Genomic DNA, 16,224 nt, shown 5'->3' on the forward strand with positions numbered 1-16,224 from the left:
TTATCATACTCACTGCAATAAGTGGGGTTTTCATCGCTCATATCTCCACAGTCATTGTCGCCATCACACAAGTACATTCGAGGAATACAAATGTTTGTACTCTGACATTTTGTGTATCCAGACTGGCAAGTGCGATCAGCTTGAAAAGGACAACCAGATAAACACTTGGAACATATCCACCAAATATACAGTATCAACACTGTCTATGCCAGCAGACCTACTACAGACTTCAAACCACAGGAGGGGGATTAGAGAAGCCCAGTCCCTGACATTGATGTTACCTACAGATTATCTAGTGAAGAGATACTGCCAGCTGATGCTAAACAGGGAGCCAAATAGAGAGCTGAGGAGAGAACGAGAGGTAGATTGCCATTTAAATTGAATTCTTTATTTAATGAATTTAATGATATCAACAAAAGGCTCAACTCAACTAAACCATGGCATATCCACACAACACAGCAATCTGTAGCTATAAAAATAATGCTCTATAAGTGGATACACAATGGCAGTATGATCTCCAGGATATATTGTTAACAATAATAGAAGATTACCTTTTGGGGGAGGGGTTGAAGAAAAAGATAATTATACAGCTTGAGTGTCCCTTTTCAGAAATGCTTGGGACAACAAGTGTTTCAAATTTTGACATTTCTGGATTTTGGAATATTTGCATATATATAATGAGATATCTTAGGGATAGAACCCAAAGTCTAAACACTAAATTCATTCATGTTTTCATACAGATAAACTGAGGCACTTTCATGCAAATCATGATGTGAAATTTTCTAACTGTGGTTCATGTCAGCAATTAAAAAGTTTTAGGTTTTGGATTGGGGTTGATCAGCATGTGTCCGGGTATGTGTGTGTATGTGTGTGTGTGTGTGTGTGTGGTGAGCAAAAGAGAGAGAGATGTTTCTATTAAAAGCAATAATTATTATGAAAAATAAACTAAAGAAAATCATCACCCCGTGGGAAGATTGAGATAGATAGAGATGACAAAACTTCCGTAAATGCACCTTGTCATAGTTTTAACTTCAGAGCCACGTACATTATTTTGTACAAATAAAACAATGTAATCAAAGTGAAAAAGAAAATCGATTCTTAAAATTTGGCAAAAATACAAAGGAGGCTAACTGTAAAACAAGTTGATACTATAACCCTACAAAGAAAAAAAATTCAAATGTGTTTAAAAGCAGTATATTGCCTCTATGTCATGGGAGCATAATCTAAGAATAAGAAAGACCTTGCATATATTTATTGTTATAAAATTATTTCTGTGGTTATAAAAATCTTGAAATTATTACAGGCATTTCAAAATTATTGCAAAATAAAGGAAACAAGTAACTTATGTTAATTTCATTAATAACCAAAATTTTAAGCATAAGAGAAAGGATGGATTTATAAATCTATTAAGTGAACAATCTATAATCATAAATTTAAATGATAAATACAAATGTAATATTTTTTTCTTAAAAAAACTGCATTTCTTAATTCTGTCTACCGAATAAGCCTATAGACAATGAAAACCCAATAGAAAGGGGCATTCAACACTGCAATAATTTCTAAATACAAAAAAAAAAAAAAGACGGATGACATTTCCTTGGATAAGAGGCTAATTGCTGGTCTGGGACAGAAAACGTACAAGATAAAACAGACTATGCTGTACAAGACCAAATGGGGTCACATCAAAGACAGAGAACTAACTTGATAGAACTTCAACTGGCCTAAAATAGGACATTCAGATACCAAAAAAAAAAAAAGAATAAATGTGGACATTGTATTTAAACAAATATGTAGATATCCTTGAATTCAATAATATTAAAACATAAACTTTTTGTTCACTGATCACCAACTCCTTACTCTGAAAAACAAATGGAAAGAATTAACAATTCACTATGAAGATTGTAATTACCATTAAATGGTTGATAAAGAAAATTTATTTTTAAGGAACTTCAGTGAATAAATGGAGAGCAAAAATAGAATTTTACAATGTCCACTTTGGAACATAATTGATTTATGCAATGACCATTCGTGGGTGCTAAAAGCACTGGGTGAAAAGTTGATGGGAACTTGGTAAGGAAAGACTCAGGATGACACCTGGGTCCACCCATGTTACTGTCATGCAGAATGGGACAAGCAAACATTCTGTGCCTCATGATGTGCTATAACAAGAAATGCACAGCTCCCCAGAAGCACTCCTACCCAAAGTGTAGACCCTAACACAATCAAACCTCTATTCTAAATTCCATGCACAGAAAATAAGAGGGATGAAATTAATTCAATGGACCAATTATAGGAGTAGTAAAATTCAGAATGTGGGATATCTCCCAGGAAAAAAAATCTGCCAATTTTTCTTCCAAATCAGTGACAAAAAGGATGGAATTGTTGTGACATAAAAGTGATTAAAGAATCTTAATAATCAAAAAAATCAATGTGCAGATCTTGTCTGAATCTTAATTTTGAGCAGAATTAACAGTAAGTAAAGGTGAAAAAATTTTGAATGTAGACTGGGTGGTCAAAGATATTAAGTAAGTATTGTTGCTTTTTCTAGGTTTCATAAAGGCACTGTAGTCGTTATGGTTTTGATGTGAGGTGACCTCAAAAGCTCATGTGTCAGAAATGCAAGGGTTAGAGGTTTAATGATTGGGTTGTGACAACCTTAACCCAATCAGAGAATTAATCCCCTGATAGGGATTAACTGAGTGGTAACTGAAGTCAGGTAAGGTGTGGCTAGAGGAGGTGGGTTCTCTTCTATGGACTGAGACCTCTGAAACCGAGATCCCTCAAATAAACTCTTCCTCCTCCAATTGTTCTTGTCAGGTATTTTAATCACAGCAGCAAAAAACATGACTAAAACAGTAGTTGTATTTTGAAATGTCTTTATCTGTGAAATCCATGTTGCTTTAAAATTCTAGAAAAAACGGGGAGATAGGTGAAACAAGGTATGTATGGCTGATAATTGTTGAAGTTGGGTGAGGGTATGCTGTACTATTTTTTGGGGGGGGTATATGTTTGAAATTTTCATAGAAATTTTTTTTTTAAAGTTTGCCTGGCATGTGCTAGGCTCTGGGTTCTATCCACACACACACACACACAAAAAAAGACCCAAATAAATACACTAGTGTATAGAATAGCTCTTATCTACAAAGCCACAAAACTGGTTTATCACAGCCAAACCAAAAATATCATACTAGAACCCACATTCTGGATCTTTTGTCTTCCTAAGATGCTAAGGTACAGTTCAAAAAATCAATTCACTACAAAGCTATTTCCCAGAAAAACTAAAGAGGAAAACTATTTTAGTCAACATGGTATAATATAGTTTTTTTGCACAACAAACATTAACCACAATACACTTAGGCAATAAATTTTGCAAAGATTTTTTAAAAACAACAAAAAAAATTTATCAAGAGGATCTGTAATCTAGCAGATTTGTAAACCAAGGACAAAATATTCAAGATTAAAATATTCAACAATTGCATGAACTCACCAATTTAAGTGAATAAAAAGGAGGTAGAGTTGTGTTTTATAGAATTTAGTGCACTGTATCAAAAGGAAACTGTGTTTCAGAAAGCCTTTGTTTTTATGTAAAAATTTCAACTCTTGACATTCGAAAATACAGGAAGTACTAAAGTTAGACTTACGGCAATTTATCTCATCTGAAGTGCTGTTATCATGGCAGTTATTTATGCCATTGCAGACAAATTCGATGGGTATACACCTCCCATTACCGCAGGTAAACTCCGTGGTATTATTGCATTTCCTGTACAGACACCCGGCCTCATCACTGTTGTCCCCACAGTCATTGTAGAAATCACAGCGATAGCCATATTGGACACATCGCCCGTTGTCACAGGTGAAAGCCGTAGGCAGGCAGGTGTGAAATGCTGGGTGGGGAGGGGACATCAAAAGAAAACCTCTAGATGAAAGCATCGTTCTAGTTTCTAAAACACTACAATAAAATAAAATGGACTCTCTGAGTTTACCTTCCCCGGCAAATATTGCTGCAAATCGGACTGCGTGCCAAGCGAGATAACACTTTAAGCAAAAATAATGTTGTATGCCTTTTTTAAACAAAGTATTGCAAGAAAAAAAAATCAAAATCACTCCAATTCTCAATTTAAAAGTTTATGTCGGTCACAGGAAAGCATTTAAATACAGTTTATTTGGGGAAAACAAAAACTCCTAGCCCTTACATGGTCTGTTAGGAAAAGTTTCCAACCTTCAACTTCCCTGATAAATTTTCATGGTCTTCCTCATTCCATTCACATGACAGCTGAGGACTGGGAGTGACTTCAATACAAGTATTGCATTAATAAACTTTGGGCTATGATAATTAATAAAATAACAATCACATATTAGATTTCTCAGTCTTGGGATCTTATCACACCCTATGCTGAGTGTTTTTATTATGGTTCTCTTGCTCCTCACAAGAACCCTAGTGATCGGTCTATTTTACAGATGAGCTGTCTGAAGCAAATAACTTTCCCAGGGCTATATAGATTATAAACCACAAGGCCAGGATTTTAATCCAGTGATTTTGCTTATAACTATTCCAGAGGTAATTTAACAGAAGTACGGTCTGAGTTATCTGAATAAACGTTTTTCAGCTCTGACAGAATTCTTAGGCACTAATTTCAACCTCATTCACACACAACAGGATTCTGCACCAAGCCCTATCGTAAAGATGTCCTCAGCGCCCACGAAAAGCACGGAGAGTCCAACTCACCACAGACGTTTTCCAGCTCATCACTGCCATCGCCACAGTCATCCTCATTATCACATTTCCACTGCTCTGAGATGCAGTGCCCAGTGAAGCAGGTGAAATAGGATGCATTACACCGGGCCCCAGTGTCCACAATACAGTGTTTATTATTATTGGCCAGATACCATTGACCCTCATGTGGACACTGGCACTCAGCTCCATTCGGACCTGGGAACAAGAGAAACCACAAGATTAGTGCAGCAAACATTCAGAGTCTCCTCCAGAATAGCTTTTGCAATAGCTTCTACATGAAACACTTACCCATTAGCATTTCAACCATATTCTGAGTCACTTTTCCATTAAGAATGACAACCACTGATTTCTAATAAATGTGCTAATTTACTGTAACCTTCAGACAACTACCTAGCATCTGCAAGAGCAAAGATTCTCTTTTCTCGGTAGAATTGACAAAGTAACAGTACCAGAAAGCACATATTCCTTCAAATTTTTCTCCACGAAATACTATGAAACACATATCTCACCCTAAAATATCATCAGAAATACTTCAAATTACAAACAATACTTCCTAAGCAGAAAATTAGATCTTTTTATGAGGAACATAAGCTCATGGATGGAATTTTCTATGCAGGTCATGAAGTGGGATGGCCAAAGCCCTCATCTTATTTTCTACCTTTACCAAGTTTGTATTTAAAACACCTTCATAAGATGGCTCTGTGTGGAACAGAAAAGAAACCTAGCAAAGACTTTCCCTCAAAATATAACCCCATCTATTTTATAAGTTACCTTGAAATCAAGGATATTTGAGCTTTTTCTCTTCTTGTTAAGATGAACATTTCTTCCAACTCCCTTGCCAGGTGTTTTTACTATGATTATTCTAGTAGGTTTTCACCTTCAAGGGGCAACACCTTACCTGGCACACAGATATGGCTGCAGCCTCCATTAAACTGATCACAAGGATTGCTACACTGCTGCTGTTCATTTTTCCTAACAGTGCAAATACCCTTAGGCTGAACAGGCAAACTTGGAGTCATTGCCATCAGATCTGACCCATCATATTTGTTAGCTCGGTAAATTCTTCTTGTGTAGAAGTCTGTCCAGTAAATATACTGGCCATAGAGAGTCAAGCCGAAAGAATGAAAGGCTGTGCTGACAATGACTTCCCGGGCCATGCCAGTGAGAGTGCTGCGCTCGATCTTCTGCCTGAAGTGGAGGGAGAAAAAAAAAGAACAAGAAATTGCTGAAATCTGGGAAGAATAATGATTAGGCCCACGCATTCATTTATACACACCCCAACTGTCTTTTCAATCGAGGTATATGGCAGCTGGAAATGTTTCTTTTGATGATGGGCGGTCTTAACAAACAATTACCTACCCATATTATTGACTTCCAGAAATGAATATAACCTACAAGAGATCCTACAAAAGGAACCAAGCTGTCATTAAAAACAAGAGAGCAGGGGCTGGGGTTGTGGCTCAGTGGTAGAGCACTTGCCTAGGTTCGATCCTCAGCACCACATATCAATTAATTAATTAATTAGTTAATTAAAGGTATTGTGTCCAACTACAACTAAAAAAATAAAAATTTTTAAAAAAAGAGAGCAATATGAAAAGATACATGTCATGCATGGTACTTGGTGTGGAGTGCCCTGTAAAGGCCCCCAAAATGTTCACTCTTTGTCCTGTCCACTCCCTTGGTGACTTTTTCAACTTGACATTTTTTGAGTACTTTGAGATATTTATCTAAAATGATCCAAAATCAGACACACAAAACTGCTCAAATATAAAATGAGCAGTTTTGTTTTGTTTTGTTTTGTTATGATGAGAAAATGAAGACAAGATCTGGATATTGAATTCTGGGCACCACAAGACCAAACTTGTGAGGAAATATGTTCCTTGTGAGGAAATGTGTTTACCAATTACAAAAACCATGCATGTTCCATTAGGATGACTGGAATGTGAGACGTTTGGGGGTCACTTGGAGAAACTACATGCAACATTAGACATGACAAAATTTATAAGGAAAACATTATGAAATTTGCTGAGAAGAAGCATACCAAAGGAAAAGGATTATTTGAGAAGAGGGCCAAAAGTCGAAGACGAAAGAGGATCATGTTTTCAAAGACACTGAATGATAAAGCCCAGGGAAAATTTTAATATCATTATATATTTAAAAGTCATTCATGCCAGGCACATTGGCACATTCCTGTAATACCAGCAGCTGAGGAGGCTGAGGCAGGAGGACTGCAATTCAAAGCTAGCCACAATAATTTAAGAGGGCCCTAACAACTCAGTGAGACCCTGTCTCAAAAAACAAAAAGGGCCGAGGATGTGGGTCAGTGGTTAAGTACCCCTAGGTTCAATTCCCAGTACCAAATACATATATATTTTTTTCTGATAGCTACCTAGAATCTTTTGATCATAAATTGAGTAGTTATATTTGCAATTATAGTTGAAATTGCACATACAATTTAGTGATACATCTTTAGATATCTTTTAGCTCATAATTATTCAATCTCACAATAAAGTTAAATTTTCACAGATAGAACATACTCAAGCTAGAATATCATACAGTTCCCAAAACTGTGATTCTATGTTTTGGAAATAACTTTCTGGCAAATTATATTTCATCACATTAAGCAAATCTCTCTGCTTTGGAAGTAGGAGGAAGAACTCCTCTTCTTAACCCCACATGAACTACCAGAGACACATACAGACTAGCATCCGCCCAATACAGAAGGTCTGTCTCGTAGTCCAGAGTGAGTCCATTGGGCCAAACCAGACTGGTGTTCACAATGGGCACCCGGAAATTTCCTGCGAGTGTGGCTCTCTCGATTTTGGCATTAGTGCCCCAGTCAGTCCAATACATGTACCTAGTCATCCAAAAGAAGAAGTCATAATTAGTTCCACAGGAAACCTCAGAGTCCTTTTCACTTAAAAAAGTAGCAGCAATCTTTAATTACAAATTGCCATTAATATGGGTCTCAGGTAGGGAACCTACTCCATTCCTAGCCACATGATTTACCCAAAAGGGATTTACTGAGCATTGATTTCCTAGGACGCTGCCAACTTTCCTCCCACAGGAATGAAGCTCAAAACTCCCTTTCCCAGGTAAAAACCACTTAACACTCATTTACCCTTCTATACACAGTCACAGAGTTATGAACCCTTAAGATACTGGCTCTCTATGAACATAAAATAATTTCTGGCCCCACTTCCTCCAGAAACAAGCAAACAAAAATACAACAAAAGATCGGGACATACATACCCTCTGCAAGGATCTAACACAAGGGCTCTTGGTTTTGAAACGCGGGCTATCACCGTACGCTGAGATCCATCTTCAGCCATGGAACTAATGGTCTGGTTGTGGTAGTCACTGTAGTAAATTCTTCTATTGATCCAATCAAAGGCAATGCCATCAGCAATCCCTACATCTGGACACACACCAGCAGAGAGACACAAACACACATGAAGACATCAGAATCATAGTACACTCTAAGAACACTCGGGCCAGGTGCAGTGGTGCACACCTATAATCTCAGTTACCCCAGAGACTGAGACAGGAAGATCACAAGCTCAAGGCCAGCCTGGGAAACTTAACAAGGCCCTATCTGGGGCTGTAGCTTAATAGCTTGTCTCACATGCATGAGGCCCTGGGTTTGAACCCCAGCACCACCAAAAAAAAAAAAAAGAAGAAGAAAGAGAAGGAGAAGGAGAAGAAGAAGAAGAAAGTCATTCATGCATGTTGACCCTGTTTTATCTACACCTGAGATAAACTCCAGTTAGAGTGCACTTACCCGAAGCAACGACAGTTGGAGTATGGATCCCAGAATACAGGCTGACATAGGAAATCTGTCCACGTTCAGAATCTACATTTTGTGTGAAGTAGATTCTATTATTTATGCTGTCATAGTCCACAGCAATGGCATTTTTTTCCACATTTATGCTTTGGAAGGGTGGACTATGGTCTTCAGGGTCAAAGTGTAAACTTCTCAAAGAATTACCCACGGCAAAGATGAGGAAGTTTTCTGTTGAAATGGCACAGCTCTTGCCATCATGTTCCAAGGTCCCAAAGGCACAGCCACATTTTGGAGTATGCAAACCAGGTATAGCAAAGCAGAAATGAGAGCACCCACCATTATTTTCCAAGCAAGGGTTGTTGTTGACCTCTGCTGGTGTCCGGGGCTGGACACGTTCATCAAAGATGGTCACATCTCTCAGCCAGTTGATATCATCTCTTATTACGGTGACTGACTCATTGTTCTCTGGTTCCTTGCTGGCTTGGAAGATTTTTTTCAAATTCCTATCTACCCATATGATAGAATTTCCAAAAACAGTGATGCCATAAGGAGTTGGGTATCGATTGCCATAACGAACCACTTCAGATTCCCCTCCATGAAGAGGGATCCTTGCAATTATGTCTAAGGAATCATCAACCCAATAAATAAAGCCATTGCTGTGGTCCACTGCCAAGCCCCGTGGTGTGACAATGCCCTCTGAGACAAGTACAGTTCGATTGGTACAGTCAAGAAAAGAGCGTTCAATCTTCGGTTTCTGCCCATAGTCAGCCCAGAAGAGATATCTGTTCTTGGGGTCTACGACAATGTGCCTAGGCATATCTACTGTGGTTTTCAGGAGAACACGGCGGTAGGTGGTATTGATCCGCAGCACTTCTATCAGTGTTTCAAATGCAAAGGCATTGGTGAAGTAAAGATTTCCTAAAGGAAAATAGGAGAGGATGCTGATGAATGGAAAACCAAGAAGAGAAAAGGAAGGGAAGACCTTTTCAAATTCAGGACAAAATATGTGAGGTTGAAGTCGGGGTCAGTAAATGCTATCATTTCCAAGATAATAAATAAATATCTCAGTGTAGCTTAGAAAAATAAGTACTTACTCTTAAGAACTAAAGAAATCATGTCTTCAAATTCAGAGAGAAGGTGCCCATCTTCAGCTTCTGAAGCAGATTAGAATGCGTAGCAAATGTCCTAGCTCGCTTTCTACCAAAAGGTATATTTTCCAGAATGTCCTTCCACTAAATTTTTAACACCCACTTCAAAAACCCTCAATACACATTATCATGGCATAATTTCTACTCCAACTTGACAAAAGAAGCATAGAGGGACAGCCATCAGCACCTCCTGTTGCTACCAATATTATGGAAGGCTCTCTGTGTTTACAAGTAACATGAGATGTTTTTCTATCTTTTCTAATGAATGTTGTTGTTCCCATTCCATGGACCTTCTAAAAGCCACTGAATCCATGGCCCAATTCCCTTTGAGTGTTACAGCACAATACAAACACTAGAACGAAACAACAATTACATGAAGATAGTATCATGAATAAAGAGTGATCCCGAATTATTGATTCCATATAGTTAAAAATCTGTTGTTGAACTATCAATACTGCTTACCAAGGCACACATAGTTTGTGCCTGTATCTGACTCAAAACACCTCTAGAGAAATCAAGCTATATTATATATGTTCCTGGTATCTTTTCTTCAATATCTATCTCTACTTGAGAGCGCGCTCTCTCTCTCTCTCTCTCTCTCTCTCTCTCTCTCTCTTTCAGAGAGAGAGAGATCCCCAATCCTTTAATCCAGAATTGCCAAACTTTCCTCAATAGAGCAGATATAAATATTTTAGGCTCTGCAGTGTATTTGGTTGCTTTCACAGTACTCAACTGTGCCTTGAAACATGAAAGCAGCCATGGATAACATATAAGTGAACAGGCATAGCTCTGTTGACTATACAACTTTATTCACAAAAAGAGGCAATAGGCTATATTTATTCCACTACCCATACTTTGCTGACCCTGCTTTTATAATCAGGAATGATGGTTAGGAACTCAGTTAAAGCCTTATTTAACTATGCTACAATATTTATAATTTGCAATAAACTATTATAGACCTAGATGTTAATATTTCATAATAGATATTAATATTTCCAAGTGTTGCCTGCTTACCACACTTGATAACACACATCTATTTTGACTAGAATTGGATTATATTCCAAAAAATTATAACACATTTGTTTCCTAGAGTATAAGTAAAAATGAGCAGTAATTCAAACATTAAGTGTATGAATCAATACAATTAATGTATACTGCACCAGTCATACCAAGAAAATGCTATTAGAAGCATATAAGGACCAAAAGGACTTTTATACCTTAACAAGAGAAGTAATTAAGTATTTGCAACTAAAAATTGCTCGATTTTAAAAGTATGAACTTCATTTTATGATTTACATCATATTTAATATCACTTTTTCTTTGAAAATTTAGGCATTTCTAATTCAGAAACAGGGGCAAAATCCAAGTGTAAAAACCACAAATTGATCTAATTTGACATTTCTAGCCATTTTTGCCTGCAGTTTTGATTGTTCTAATAATAGAAGAAAATGATATGGTTAATCTGCAGTGAATCTGTCAACTGAAACACCTTATCATTTATTTAATACACACAATTTATCTCAAATGACCTCAATGATTGTCTGGAAAAATAAATCAATATCACTTGTAGTTAGGTTAAACTCCTCAGCATAAAATTAGATAACAGGCAAACACAAAAAAATTTTCAATAAAATCACTCTATAGTTTACATACCTGCCACCCAATCCACTGCAATGCCACGAATTCCATTTCCTCCTATCCCATATGTAACAATGTTTGTGAAAGAAGACCCATCTGGTTTGATTCTACGGATTGCATTGTAAGATGCCACAGAGCTGCTATAATCACACCAGTAAATAAAGCCAGAGGCCACATGGACATCCACATGTAGCGCATTTCGCCCTAGAACATTTAGGAAAAGATCATCAGACAATGCCCAAGCTGGAAACAGTGCTTTTAAACACCAGCACTTCCTCTCAAATACCCATTCCCAGCTCCTAGCTTTAACCATTCCCCTTGTTAGGAGGTGAACCTATTTGTTTACCAGTTATTTAAAACAAACATACTTACCACCCAAATCTTGGCTTCTGAACAGTATTTCCTACAATAAGGAGCTACAGCTCCTGGGAGAAAGGGCTGATTATAAGTTTGGGACATCAATAGAGGTTTGGGAAAGGCATTAGCCTAGAATATCTTATGGTACCAAGAAGCAAGGAAGCACTCAAACACTAATGGGATCATGTCAAAAAACAGGGAGCCACTTGAAGAGACTTTCCCTACCCAAGATGGATCAATCAGAGCATCCAAAGATTAATTATGGTAATTGAACATAACACTAATTTTTAACAGCTGAAATTAACACCTTACAATTTATTTAACAAACATATAGATTATTTAATAAACATATAGATTAATCTGGGGGGCTGGGGTTGTAGCTCAGTGATAGAGCACATGCCTCACACATGGGAGGCACTGGGTTTGATCTTCAGTAGTACTATACAAAAATAAATAGATTTAATAAATGTAATAAATAGGTATTGTGTTCATCTACCAAACTAAATATATATATATATAAAGAAATGATAGAATGAGAAAATCACCATTTATAATCCCCACTGAAATAATCATTGCAGACAAAAATCATCAATAGCTGCTTAAAAACAATGGGTAAAGGTGCTAGGCACCAAGATATTCACAGGACCAAAACATAACTCTATAGATTTCACAGAAATTAAAAGGGGGAATATACCTATATAAAGGAGGGATTTTTGGTGACCAACTTAACCAAGAAATCAATCTCGAGTGTCACTACAAGCAGGACAAGTTATGCATATGATCTTCCTAATGAGATTCCATATCAAGTACACAGTACCACCTACCAAGTACTGCCAAATGTTTTTAACCTCAATATAATCAAGCAACTAGAGCTAACTTCCATTTGATAGGAAATGCAGAGTATAAACTGAGTGACAGATTAGATGACTTAAGGAAACAGACAAATCCTTCATGTAGAATTCTAAAAGACAATAGTCGATCTACCTCTTTTAAAAAAATCAATGTCATTAAAAAAAACTAAGCAATTACTCCATATTAATGACAAATAAAGAGAACTTCCAAATGCAATGTATAACTATGGATTAGATCTTGGCTAGAACAAATCAACAGCTATATACAACTGGACAAATAATGTAAGTATCAGATAATAATACCCTTGGAGCTGCAAGCTAAATTAGATTGGGGGAAAGTGTCATGGTACCTGATATCTGACATTTGCTTTCAAAAGATTCATAAAAATGTGAATATAAGTGTGTGTGTACATGTGTGTGTGGTTGTGTGTACATACATGTGCATCAGAGGGATTAAAAACTGAGAGGTGATGAAATGTTAACAACAGTTAAATTTTGGTGACAGGTATAAAAAGTCTGCTCTACCTTTTCTTTCAATTTTTCTGTTTGAGATTTTCCAAAATGCAAAGTAGGAAGAAACAAAATATTGATGCTTTAGTATCTTTACAAGATGATAAATTAGATCCACAACTTTTTAGAAACAAAAAGACAAAGATGAGTTGTGACAGCAGGTAAACATGAGCATGAGCAGGTACCAGGTGTGTATGTGTCCTTCACCAGAGCCTTTCTGTCTGCACTGACCATTTCTCCTGCCCCTCCATTCCCTTCATCCTTTTTCTTTTCTTCCTACCCTCTATTCCTCTATTCTTACTTATGCCTTGTGACTCTCCTAAACTCTTAATTCCTCTTGTGGTAATGTATACCTGCAAAATTTGGCTCATCTAGGAGTCACGTTATCATTTTATACATTCAGAGTTCACAAGCAAAAAGAGGAGCAAAGATATGGTTATTAAGGAGTGACTGGTACTGTAAACTATTACTTCAGTTCACCAAATATATGCTAATAAATCAGACCTCAGACTGTTTCATTACTGTATTAAATATTATTTAACTATTTTTATTATTAAACTATTTCATTACTATATTAAATTTCATTAAAGTGTGCCCTCTACTCTAACTCTCCATTAACAGTCAGAAATAAGGGCACTGTAAACACTTCTTGAACTCAAGCGACTTTCTACATTGCTCTAGGTCTAGGGTCCTCAGGAACCAGCAATCTCTGCATGCCCTGGGAAAAGGTTAGGAATACAGATCACTACCCGTCCCCCAGTCTACTAATTCAGAAAAATCTAGGAATAGGGCTCTGATCTATGTTTAACAGTCCTCTCCAGATGATTCTGATACACATTAAAGTTTATAAACCACTCTAGGCTAAGACAGGTTATTTAAAGAGAAAGAGAAGCTTCATTATGTGCTGAATCTAAGCCTGAAGAAATGCTTTTATGATATCAAGGATTTCAGCTGGGCACCAGATGAAGTCAAGTCTTATTTCTGAGTTGGCGTACCTTGGCCGGCCACTGGCACCATGGCCTCTGAATGATCTGACAATTCCAAGCTAAAGCCTCTGATTGCATACAGCATCGAAACAACAATGAAAGAGTTATACGGAGAACAGGTCCGATTATCAGGATTGAGTTTAAATCCAGTGGCACAGGCGCAGGAGAACAGCCCTCCTGGTACAGGCAGGCAAATCTGCTGACAAGCATTCACATTGTTGCTACAGCCATTTGAGGATCCAGCAATGTCTAAATGAAATAAAAATCAGATTGTGACTTGATCCTACCTACTTGTCACTCCAACTCCAATTTTTAAAACTTTATTTTATTCTGCCCACCTATAACTAAAAAAAATCAATATTAAAAAATGAAGTGAAAAAAATAAAACTCAGTTACCAAATGATTCATTATAAAAATTAATAACACACATATGGTAGGTGGGTTAAAAGCCTAAAAGCAATATTGAGATACTGAAGCTTATGCAATAACACCTAAAAATATTTAAAAAATACCACAACTATTGCATAATAGTTATAAAATGGGGCATCAGTTATTTTTCTTCCAGAAAGCATGCAAGAATTAGAAAAGTCAATATACAAATCTATTCATTTTTGCCCTCTTGACCTATGCACTGGCACTTAAAATTATATGAGTTTAATTACATGATGGATGTAATTATATGATGGATGTTTGTTTTAAACATATGTAATAAGAATACTTAAAAAGTATTTTTCCACATGCAAGAAAAATAAACACCAAGTAACAAACCTAGGTTATAAGATAGGAAAGAAATTGACCATCTTTGGTTAGAAACTAAAAGCTATAGAATGCCCAACCTATTTTTAAAATCTCTATTATAACACCAACATAAAGGGACAAATTCAAAGCTAAAATATGTCTGAAAAAAAATATATATTGAAATAGACAACATCTAAGAATAATCCTTTTAAGATTCTATCCTGTTAACATTTTCCCAGCAGATATCCAACCAATATTCTCTATTCTTGTTACTGGGCATAAAGCAGTAAACAAAACAGACAAGACATCTGTCCTTACAGAGGTTAGATTCAATAAGGAATACAGACAATAAAAAAATAAATAAATAGATGATGTATCAGGGAGTGCTGAAGCAAAAGCAAATAGTTAAAAGTGATGGGAAAAGAATGGGAATAAGTTTATTCTGAAGACAATATGGTCTTTCAGATGATGTTTAACCATGCTTAAGGCATGGTCATCATTTAAAAAAAATATTCTGGGTAATTTCAATTCACATGTGTATATACACAGACCATGTGTGGACAGATCATTACAGAATGTGTAGAGTGTGAATCTACACCATACATCCATGAAGGTCTCTTAGTGGCAAATACTTACTGCGTCTATGATAAACTTGAAGACCCCTCAGATTTGGAACATTCTCTCTCAAGACTACTTTGTTGGCCCCAGAGGCCTTGTCAATTCTTTCGATGACCTCATACTGTTCATCAGTATAATACAGGAAGGAATCAAAGACTGCAATTCCCCATGGGTGGGAAAGATGGTGCACCAGGATCATTCGCTCTGTACCGTCCACATTTCCTCTTTCAATCTACAAAATCAGTGCTCTCATTAGTTTCACTGATTCATAGTGAAATGAAAGAACATTCTAAAGCTAATATTCTCCTAACAGTAATAATACCTCACACGTATAAGCCCTCTATTCTTTGTAGTGCTTTTTCTTATCTATTGTATGATTGGGGCATCACAAACTAGACTGAACAGGGGTTGGGTAAACATCAGTTTGAGTATTTCATTGATAATAAAGTCAGTTAGCTTTCTCAACTAGCACGGTGAAGAAAAGGGAGTTAAACCTCTAGTCCCTGAGTGTGATATTCTGGTCAAGGGTACCCTGAAATGTCTAATATCAGCCATCACATAGGAGCTGACTGACCCTGGCTTTAACATTCACCAACAATTTCTGTAATAGAGATAGGAAAAGTCCCCCCGCCAATCACAGAGGAGCAAGACTGGATAGGAGCCAGATGGTGCTGTTATGTTAGAACAGGCAATAAGCCTTAGCCATAATGGCTTTGGTAAACTGGAAAAGAACCTACAAGAATGGAATTCCTCAGGGGAAATGAAAAGTCCTGTGCTTCTTGGAGAAAAATAAAATGTACATGTGGCTATTTTCACTTCATTCCCAAAACCTGTACCAAGTGCTTTCCCTATGCTAGGA

General features: G+C 36.8%; 1 protein-coding gene across 4 annotated transcripts in view; it reads right to left on the reverse strand.

Moving 5' to 3' along the window:
* Lrp2 (LDL receptor related protein 2) overlaps window positions 1-16,224 on the reverse strand; it is a 193,938-nt gene that overhangs the window by 56,398 nt on the left and 121,316 nt on the right. For all 4 annotated transcript variants that reach the window (XM_040294432.2, XM_040294431.2, XM_021727069.3 and 1 more), the window contains 10 exons: window positions 15,384-15,597; window positions 14,019-14,258; window positions 11,321-11,509; window positions 8,517-9,437; window positions 7,988-8,153; window positions 7,434-7,592; window positions 5,634-5,923; window positions 4,727-4,930; window positions 3,642-3,884; window positions 14-139 (listed from right to left, as the gene is read on the reverse strand). In XM_040294432.2, coding sequence (XP_040150366.2) covers window positions 14-139; window positions 3,642-3,884; window positions 4,727-4,930; window positions 5,634-5,923; window positions 7,434-7,592; window positions 7,988-8,153; window positions 8,517-9,437; window positions 11,321-11,509; window positions 14,019-14,258; window positions 15,384-15,597 — 2,752 coding nt within the window. The remainder of the gene's footprint in view (window positions 1-13; window positions 140-3,641; window positions 3,885-4,726; window positions 4,931-5,633; window positions 5,924-7,433; window positions 7,593-7,987; window positions 8,154-8,516; window positions 9,438-11,320; window positions 11,510-14,018; window positions 14,259-15,383; window positions 15,598-16,224) is intronic.

Source organism: Ictidomys tridecemlineatus, chromosome 7, assembly GCF_052094955.1.
Source record: "Ictidomys tridecemlineatus isolate mIctTri1 chromosome 7, mIctTri1.hap1, whole genome shotgun sequence".
Classification (NCBI taxonomy): domain Eukaryota; kingdom Metazoa; phylum Chordata; class Mammalia; order Rodentia; family Sciuridae; genus Ictidomys; species Ictidomys tridecemlineatus.